General features: G+C 37.6%; 1 protein-coding gene across 4 annotated transcripts; it reads right to left on the bottom strand.

The window, feature by feature from the left end:
- Positions 1-261: 261 nt before the first annotated feature.
- On the bottom strand, positions 262-5,965 carry yeats4 (YEATS domain containing 4). Of its 4 annotated transcripts, none has more exons than XM_031582957.2 (8): positions 5,889-5,965; positions 5,751-5,789; positions 5,358-5,477; positions 4,916-4,982; positions 4,667-4,761; positions 4,311-4,400; positions 3,845-3,932; positions 262-2,998 (listed from the first exon to the last, which is right to left on the bottom strand). In XM_031582957.2, the coding sequence occupies exons 2-8, from the start codon at positions 5,787-5,789 to the stop codon at positions 2,829-2,831; spliced, it is 669 nt and encodes a 222-aa protein (XP_031438817.1). In that variant the 5' UTR covers positions 5,889-5,965; the 3' UTR covers positions 262-2,828. The 4 variants fall into 4 exon arrangements, with proteins under 4 accessions (XP_031438817.1, XP_042565998.1, XP_031438819.1 ...); XM_042710064.1 differs by having other exon boundaries at positions 5,317-5,477; positions 5,889-5,962; XM_031582959.2 differs by having other exon boundaries at positions 5,317-5,477; positions 5,751-5,963.
- Positions 5,966-10,368: the final 4,403 nt, after the last annotated feature.

Below are 10,368 nucleotides of genomic sequence, written 5' to 3'. Positions count from 1 at the left end.
CAGCCAGAAAATGTACATCATTCATCTACAGCAGCCCCCATCAAAGCAGTGCTTCTTGGAAGTGGAGAAAGAACATAATTCTCAAGATTTGGCTTCTAAGACCTCGACAGGAACACCCAAACCCAAGGAAGAGCTGTTGATGAACTCACTTGTTACTAACTTTGGATAAAACTGATAAATGAATGTCCTGCCCCTTACTCCTTGCAGGAGTCTACAGTCAGATTAAACTACTCTCAAAAATGACCATGCTAACAAGAGGGCTCAAGCTCATTCTCTTTATTGAAGCCAGTTAGAATAGGGTAAAACTGATAAATAAACATACAATGCCTTTAGAAGCAATAAACAGCAACAAACGACACACCATTCAGGTAGAAATCTAACTTTTTAGCCAAAATGCTAGTTAGCTTCATTGCAAAAAAAAAATACTTTCGTGCGAAATAAACATTAAGTTGACATAAACTATATACTCTATATACTCTTCATTAACAGAAATATACTTTGCCAATTTAGATTACATAGCAACAATGCCTTCAAAGAGCGACTTAAAATCGAAGAAGTATAAAAACACAGAGCATGAGGAGCAGACTATGCTTTTCGATAAAAACAAACAGACAATGGACATCTACTGACATCATTAAACAAGTAAAGATTCACGGTGATGTTGCTGCAAATTACTTATCGCCAGGTGGTGTCTTCAAAGCTTTCAATAAGGAACTAATTTTACTGGTAACACAAATACATAAGTAACGGTACAATGCGCAGAGTTGGGGAGTAACTAGTTACATGTAACAGTTATGTAATTCAACTACAAAATAAATGTTATTGTAATCCATTAAAATATGTACTTAAATTACAGTTACTAATCAATATGTTGGTGTTTGTAAAGTGGTTACATTCTAATATATTCTTTTCTGTTAAAAGCTTTAAAGCTTTTATGTAGATTATATCATTAATTCTGTTGCTTTGCATCTTTTTGCCATCTTCTAGACAGGCTCCATTTATTTGGCAGTATGCGCTCAAATTTTGAGTGTTGTTTTTGATTGGTTCTCTTGTTTTAATTTTCCCCGCCTCTCATCTGCCAATCAAAAAGTAATCACAGATAATCAAATTAAATATGTTACATTACTTTGATGGAGTAATTAAAAGGTTACATTACTTATTGTATTTTTAACAAAGTAACTAGTAATCCGCAACCGACTTAAGTAACCTTCCCAACGCTGACAACGAATATGTGTGGAAAATGTATCTCATAAATCATACTTCTAGTAGGTCTATTCATAATATCAAACATTTTAAAAGCTCTGGACAAGAAACATTTAAAGATGACATCAAATGCTTTCATACAATACTCTATACACTTATTATTTAGCATTATTCCACAAATATGTAGACATAAAAATATTCAATGTAATTCAAAACTCCTGATCAGTAGGTGCTCCCTGATGGTGTTGGATAGTTTGAACATTTGCACTTTGCTTACCTCTAGTGGTAGATTAATATACTGCAGCCTTACTGACTCAGCCTAACTTTACCCCCAGCTCTGAGCCCGACACTGCATCATTTTGAACTAAATGCTTAAAAAGTGACCAGGGTGCGTAAATTCCTGTGAATGATGAGTCCCAATCAGCAAATGAAAATGAGCCCTCAGGAGATAAATGGCTAAAATGAAGGATCATAAAACTAATGGCTGTTTAATCGATCAGTTAATTACCCAATTTATCCATATTCTTGGTCTATATAATATCTGTGTCAAATAACAACGGGAGAACACGTAATTGTGACCTTTCCACCCTGAGTCAATGGGTGTGACACCACAGTTGAGAACCAAGTACATACTACCCATCTCCTTATAATAAATCATAGGCTACCTTTTCATCCTTGTGGTGCAATTTTACTCATATGAACATATTACAGTCCATCTCATTCTGTCAGGCACTTGACATGCACTTAAGCCTAGATGCAGTGGCAGTTTGTCAAGCACTTAACATGCACTTTAGCACAGCAAGTGGCAGTTTGCAACCACATAAAGCATTCAGATTGTTCCGTTTTAGAAAAAAAAATAATCCACATTTATTCCTACAGAACAGCTGACTGAAAATGTACACAAACACTGTCCACGCTACCCAGATACCGTCTTCCAAGATTCACAGATCAACAAGTTATTGTTTATGAAAAAATGAGTTGGCTATTAGAAACAAAATGGCAACAACTTCAGGAAAGAAAAAAAAAAGAAAAGAAAAATGATCCGTGGACAAATTCTCTATCTTCCCTTCGGAAGACATTTGAAGAGTCATCAAAAGACAACCAGCCATAATCTAATTTGCCAGCTCCCATAATCACTTAGATTCAGTTGGTCTAATGGCACAGTCATTATAAGCGTGATTACAATACAGGCTGAAAGAAACACACAAAGGCTGGACTTTATGGCTATTGTACATTCAGGCCAAAGTGACACGAGTATAGCACTTTAACCCTGGGACTGCCCTACACCAACTAATTTAAGGTCTAGGTATCCTGCACCCAATCAATATACAGGGAATGAATTGGCTTCAAATACACAAACAATGTTTGGCCGGCTTCAAATACACAAACAAAAACAAAACGTTTTAATCTAGCAATGATGGTCAAAACAAAGATGATCGCTTTAAAAGATAGTTTTTTTGTTGTTGTTATTTATATCGATATTTATGTTGAAGGAACTAAACCTATGTTGTGTACCATACTGAAATACCTCCTCTGACTTTGGTGAGGGTGCTATATGTGATTCTGATTAAACCGGCCCAGTCAAACGCTTCAAGTAAATATAATGAGCCCAGCATGTGACTTCTTCAGTGGTCTTTGATCTGGTCCTCTTCCTCCAGTTTCCGAATCTCTCCCTTCAGGAAGTTGATGGTCTCCCTGCTGGCCTTCAGCCTCTCTTTCAAATCAGTAATCTCCTGGCTGGTTTTCTTCTTGGCAGCCTCAAGCTTCTCGCGAGTGCGTATCTCTAACTCTGCAACTGGAATAGAGAAATGGGAGTGATATGTGATGATGTGTCAAATGCTGAGCAGCAAAACGCTTTAACTACTTTTGGGCCCGTACTTCTGACTTCCACAGAGAGACTCAAGGAACTGTTTGGATTTCAAAATACGCCCACAAAAGATTATGGGCTGTTAGATTCTGCAAATAATCAAATTTTTTGCAGACACCATGCACACTAGACTTCATCAGACTTTGCTGGGGTAACTAAAAAGCCATGCAAATAGGGTTGTAAAATACCTCAAGGAAGTATGACAGCAGCCCTTTAATATATTATATGAATTATATTAGTCTCTCAGGTTAAGTATTGTCGTTCAGGCAAATGCGTGGACACCTTTTAGGGATGTGTAAAAAGACCTTTCCAAGAAGTGTATAACTGACCAATGAATATAGCGGCACATATAGGAATGGTTTCTAAAGATTGTTTTGTAGAAACAGTGGTCATTCAGTGCACAGAGCGATTAGATACTGACTGGTTCAGTAGCAGCTTCGTGAATTGTTATTAATATAATTTTCCATGTACATTAACACTTGCATGCACAGTTAACAGATCAGAGAAGACTTATGTTATGGACTGTAATATCCTTTGGATACAGAACATTAACACCATTCTGTCACCCTTAAAAGTTATGTTAAGGACTTTCATTAGTATCACAATCGTAGTGTAATCCAAAATGTTGTGCTGGACAATACCATCTAATGATTAATTCATATTTCAAAAAAACAATGTAAGAGTGTGTGAGAGAATAAAAACAGGCAATGCATGTATACAGGCACGAGAGGGACAAGACATGTACGAAATGCACATAGAAGGAAAACTACTTACACTCCGTCTCATGCTTGTAGGCTCCCAAGGTCAGCTGACGAGTAGTGTTCAGGAGCTGCTGCATCATGGCAGTGGGGTCCTGAAAGATCTGTGGAGAAGCACAACAGCCGCCTTTAGTGGTACCCAACCCAAGGCTCAACACACGTTATGTATATCACTCTGACACATGGAGTCTCTAAATCATACATGCACACCTAATATATATATATAACATTTTCTGCTATAACCATTTCTTCGTTTTTAAGCAATCCAAAAGTGTTTTGTAAGTGTTCAACTGAAACCATTTCAGCGACATCAAAGCTTTTAAAACAACACTAACAGGATTTATTCTATGCTTGGTCTGGATGTCCTCCTAATACTGCTACACCACATGTGGTTGATAGAAGTGTATCTGTGGCCAATACTAAAGGCGCCACTTTGGGTATTTGTCCACACTTATGAAAAGCGTAACCACACAGCCTCTCACCATTTCATCATAGAACTCAGACACAACGGTCTTCTTGGGCATGGCACTGGAATCAGACTGAAAAAGCTTCAGCAGGTGGTAAAGCGTAACCTGGAAAAGAGTGACAAAAGACAGATACAACTCAAACTAAGCTAATCAGTATTTTGAATCAAACATCAGAGAATTAACTAATGAAAATAACACAATAGGCTAGCTGGTCATCTCTGCTCACATTATTCTAAACATACTGGGGCTATGTATCATGGCCACATAGTCTTTGGTAATGGTAATGTTAAAAAATAAAGTTTTGAACAATGGTGAGCATTTGCTGTCATTGTGTACTGATGGTTAAATATAAAGGCTAGCACTGAACTCACCGGCCTTTCATTTGGATCAATGAAAAATATTTTGATGATTATTTCAAATTCACCCCAGCCTGTCTCTGTAATCTCGTATGGTGGTTTTGTCACCACTGCAAAAAAACAAGGAAGGAAAACCATGTCAAAATCAACATCCAGTGTCTGATAAATCCGGTAATTATCAAACAGCTGAGTAAGGTTAGACTGATTGAGAAGACCATGACCCACGTCTGACCTACAGTTTGTGAAACTGAAAGGATAACCTACCTCTAAGAGGGTTTGCATAGCTCTCATGAAGTTTGAACTGTATCTTCTTGACATAAGCAGACATATCCTGTCGTTCAAAATGAAAGAATGATAACAACTTCGAATTAGCATAAAATTATCTCCAGCAATATTATTAAAGGTGTACTTCCCATGTAAAATGACTCTGTACTCTATGCAGTTTGTTTATTTTTTCCAGAACAATCAAATTAATCAACAATATCAAGACGCCTAGCCTCCAATTCTGGGGCACGCACCTTATCTTTTAAACTATATCTATTATATACGATTATTGCTGGTCAACAGTATTTATATTTACTATATATTTATATTTTTAACAAAAACTGTAAACGGCACATTTCATTCTCTAGTACAACATTGTCAATGTCATTCTTGATCTATACCACAGCGTTGTAGACAAGTTGTTTAGCTGCATGATAACAACCTCGTTTCTGTAGGGTTTGACGTATACAGTCCATTGATGCGTATGTCCGTCTTCTTCTCTTTTCTTCCCAAAGTACCGTGCAACATTACCAAAAACGATAGGCTTGACTATAGTGACTCCCTGTAAAAGGAAAACAAATAGTATTCTCGTCTTAAGGGCAAGCTAGCCAAGGTTGGCTATGTATATAACGTTAGCTAAACGTAGGTAACCACAACAATTCGTTAGTGTGCACAATGATGTGACAAGCAAGTTTGCACAAGAGCTAGGATTTGAAGACTTGTACGAGTACTGTTCAACACGATAACCATAGCTAATGTGAATATACACAGCCAGTCATGGTAAAGTAAATTAGCATGATGAGATAGCCAACAAGCTAACGTTATATGACATTACCTTCACTCTCCCTCCAGAATCTGGTCCAAATTCAGCCATCTTTTTGAACATAGTACACAGAAAAAACAATGATGGTAGTGGGATTTGCAGCTATAGGTAAAACATTGCCATCAAAAACGAAATATATATTTTTCCCACCTCATTTGAACAACATCATCGCCCCCCTACTAATCAACAATGCAGTGGATACAGAAACCTCTTCCGGGTCGAGTTCCACAAGGGACAAATTAAAAGTCTGAAAGTTAAAAGTCTGGCTGAATGAGTTCCGTTCTGCTAGCAACGATAACCCACAATAACCCCAGGAAGTAAAACGAAACGAGGAAGTAAAATGAGTTTGTTGTATCAAATGAAAGGTTTTTACAACAAACAACCCTGTTAATCGACTGGGTAATATAAAAACCTTTTATATGCAACGAGTTTTATTGTTCCATTTGTCCTAATGATCGGGAAAATAGTTAAAAGCGTGTTTGAAAGTTATAGTAGCCTATTTGTCATTATAAAGTCCTAATCTGTCTACTCGCTAGATCAGACTTTATAATGGTATTTTGTTAACTGTGCATTATATTAACTTGCTTTAAAACAAGGTAAGATATAGTGAGTTAATTTTAAGCGTACAGGATACTTTGATAATGACTAAGATGTAGCTGAAAATTGACAATTAATATTACTTTCATAGTAACATCAAAATGGGTTAAAAACGATTCACTGATGTTACAAAAGTATGATTTCTTGTTTAAATATAGGGAACACTGACTAAACAGGCATCATTGTAAATATTGTAGTAAGAAACAGTAAAACACACAACAATCTGCTGATAAAAGGATTATGTCTTCAATAAAGTTGGTTGAACATGTTCAGAACACTGTAAAGAAAGGGTAAAATATGTTAGCAGTCATTATTCTGGTCATTCACTGTGAAAAAACACTTGACACACAGATCACACAGGCGAAAATGCATTATCTTCAATGGCAGGGTATTGCCATGTGACATGTATCACTCTTTGCTGATGAAACTAAAGATTGTGTCTCAATGAAAGGGGGGTGGAATATGTTTAGGACATTCCAAACATTAAATAAAATGTGTGAAGTAGTTGAGATTTACGTCCCTGAATGTTCCACAATACTTTAAACATAGGTGATCAGACAGGCGAAAATGCATTATCTTCAATGGCAGGGCCATGTGACATGTATCACTCTTTGCTGAAAAAACTAAAGATTGTGTCTCAATGAAAGGGGGGTGGAATATGTTCAGGACACTCCAAACATTAAATAAATGTGTGAAGTAGTTCAGATTTGCGTCCCTGAAGGCTCCACAATACTTTAAACATAGGTGATCAGACAGGCGAAAATGCATTAACTTCAATGGCAGGGCCATGTGACATGTATCGCTCTTTGCTGAAAAAACTAAAGATTGTGTCTCAATGAAAGGGGGGTGGAATATGTTCAGGACACTCCAAACATTAAATAAAATCTGTAAAGTAGTTGAGATTTACGTCCCTGAAGGCTCCACAATACTTTTAAACATAGGCCTACACACAGGCAAAAATGCATTAACTTCAATGGCAGGGCCATGTGACATGTATCATTCTTTGCTGAAAAAACTAAAGATTGTGTCTCAATGAAAGGGGGGTGGAATATGTTCAGGACACTCCAAACATTAAATAAAATCTGTAAAGTAGTTGAGATTTACGTCCCTGAAGGCTCCACAATACTTTAAACATAGGCCTACACACAGGCAAAAATGCATTATCTTCAATGGCAGGGCCATGTGACATGTATCACTCTTTGCTGAAAAAACTAAAGATTGTGTCTCAATGAAAGGGGGGTGGAATATGTTCAGGACACTTCAAACATTAAATAAAATGTGTGAAGTAGTTGAGATTTACGTCCCTGAAGGCTCCACAATACTTTAAACATAGGCCTACACACAGGCGAAAATGCATTAACTTCAATGGCAGGGCCATGTGACATGTATCACTCTTTGCTGAAAAAACTAAAGATTGTGTCTCAATGAAAGGGGGGTGGAATATGTTCAGGACACTCCAAACATTAAATAAAATGTGTGGAAGTAGTTGAGATTTACGTCCCTGAATGCTCCACAATACTTTAAACATAGGCGAAAATGCATTGTCTTCAATGGCAGGGCCATGTGACATGTATCACTCTTTGCTGAAAAAACTAAAGATTGTGTCTCAATGAAAGGGGGTGGAATATGTTCAGGACACTTCAAACATTAAATAAAATGTGTGAAGTAGTTGAGATTTACGTCCCTGAAGGCTCCACAATACTTTAAACATAGGCCTACACACAGGCGAAAATGCATTATCTTCAATGGCAGGGCCATGTGACATGTATCACTCTTTGCTGAAAAAACTAAAGATTGTGTCTCAATGAAAGGGGGTGGAATATGTTCAGGACACTTCAAACATTAAATAAAATGTGTGAAGTAGTTTGAGATTTACGTCCCTGAAGGCTCCACAATACTTTAAACATAGGCCTACACACAGGCGAAAATGCATTAACTTCAATGGCAGGGCCATGTGACATGTATCACTCTTTGCTGAAAAAACTAAAGATTGTGTCTCAATGAAGGGGGGTGGAATATGTTCAGGACACTCCAAACATTAAATAAAATGTGTGAAGTAGTTGAGATTTACGTCCCTGAATGCTCCACAATACTTTAAACATAGGTGATCAGACAGGCGAAAATGCATTATGTTCAATGGCAGGGCCATGTGACACGTACGTTTAAAGTATTGTGGAGCATTCAGGGACGTAAATCTCAACTACTTCACACATTTTATTTAATGTTTGGAGTGTCCTGAACATATTCCACCCCCCTTTCATTGAGACACAATCTTTAGTTTTTTCAGCAAAGTGTCATACGTATCACATGGCCCTGCCATTGAAAATAATGCATTTTCGCCTGTCTGATCACCTATGTTTAAAGTATTGTGGAGCCTTCAGGGACGCAAATCTGAACTACTTCACACATTTTATTTAATGTTTGGAGTGTCCTGAACATATTCCACCCCCCTTTCATTGAGACACAATCTTTAGTTTTTTCAGCAAAGAGTGATACATGTCACATGGCCCTGCCATTGAAAATAATGCATTTTCGCCTGTCTGATCACCTATGTTTAAAGTATTGTGGAGCCTTCAGGGACGCAAATCTGAACTACTTCACACATTTTATTTAATATTTGGAGTGTCCTGAACATATTCCACCCCCTTTCATTGAGACACAATCTTTAGTTTTTTCAGCAAAGAGCGATACATGTCACATGGCCCTGCCATTGAAAATAATGCATTTTCGCCTGTCTGATCACCTATGTTTAAAGTATTGTGGAGCATTCAGGGACGCAAATCTGAACTACTTCACACATTTTATTTAATGTTTGGAGTGTCCTGAACATATTCCACCCCCTTTCATTGAGACACAATCTTTAGTTTTTTCAGCAAAGAGTGATACATGTCACATGGCCCTGCCATTGAAGATAATGCATTTTCGCCTGTCTGATCACCTATGTTTAAAGTATTGTGGAGCCTTCAGGGACGCAAATCTGAACTACTTCACACATTTTATTTAATGTTTGGAGTGTCCTGAACATATTCCACCCCCCTTTCATTGAGACACAATCTTTAGTTTTTTCAGCAAAGAGCGATACATGTCACATGGCCCTGCCATTGAAAATAATGCATTTTCGCCTGTCTGATCACCTATGTTAAAGTATTGTGGAGCCTTCAGGGACGCAAATCTGAACTACTTCACACATTTTATTTAATGTTTGGAGTGTCCTGAACATATTCCACCCCCCTTTCATTGAGACACAATCTTTAGTTTTTTCAGCAAAGAGTGATACATGTCACATGGCCCTGCCATGTAATGCATTTTCGCCTGTCTGATCACCTATGTTTAAAGTATTGTGGAGCCTTCAGGGACGCAATCTGAACTACTTCACACATTTTATTTAATGTTTGGAGTGTCCTGAACATATTCCACCCCCCTTTCATTGAGACACAATCTTTAGTTTTTTCAGCAAAGAGCGATACATGTCACATGGCCCTGCCATTGAAAATAATGCATTTTCGCCTGTCTGATCACCTATGTTTAAAGTATTGTGGAGCCTTCAGGGACGCAAATCTGAACTACTTCACACATTTTATTTAATGTTTGGAGTGTCCTGAACATATTCCACCCCCCTTTCATTGAGACACAATCTTTAGTTTTTTCAGCAAAGAGTGATACATGTCACATGGCCCTGCCATTGAAGATAATGCATTTTCGCCTGTCTGATCACCTATGTTTAAAGTATTGTGGAGCCTTCAGGGACGCAAATCTGAACTACTTCACACATTTTATTTAATGTTTGGAGTGTCCTGAACATATTCCACCCCCCTTTCATTGAGACACAATCTTTAGTTTTTTCAGCAAGAGCGATACATGTCACATGGCCCTGCCATTGAAGATAATGCATTTTCGCCTGTCTGATCACCTATGTTTAAAGTATTGTGGAGCCTTCAGGGACGCAAATCTGAACTACTTCACACATTTTATTTAATGTTTGGAGTGTCCTGAACATATTCACCCCCCTTTCATTGAGACACAATCTTTAGTT

Source organism: Clupea harengus, chromosome 16 (genome assembly GCF_900700415.2).
Source record: "Clupea harengus chromosome 16, Ch_v2.0.2, whole genome shotgun sequence".
Taxonomy (NCBI): domain Eukaryota; kingdom Metazoa; phylum Chordata; class Actinopteri; order Clupeiformes; family Clupeidae; genus Clupea; species Clupea harengus.
This window is presented reverse-complemented; position numbering and strand designations above follow the sequence as displayed.

Coding starts and splice junctions, on each gene's coding strand:
- yeats4 (XM_012815492.3), bottom strand. CDS start 5,801: ATGTTCAAAAAGATGGCTGAATTTGGACCAGATTCTGGAGGGAGAGTG. Junction 4,762..4,915: donor CTATGCAAACCCTCTTAGAG/GTAGGTTATCCT, acceptor GTTTTTTTGCAG/TGGTGACAAAACCACCATAC. Junction 3,933..4,310: donor CTGAGTTCTATGATGAAATG/GTGAGAGGCTGT, acceptor GCTTCTCCACAG/ATCTTTCAGGACCCCACTGC.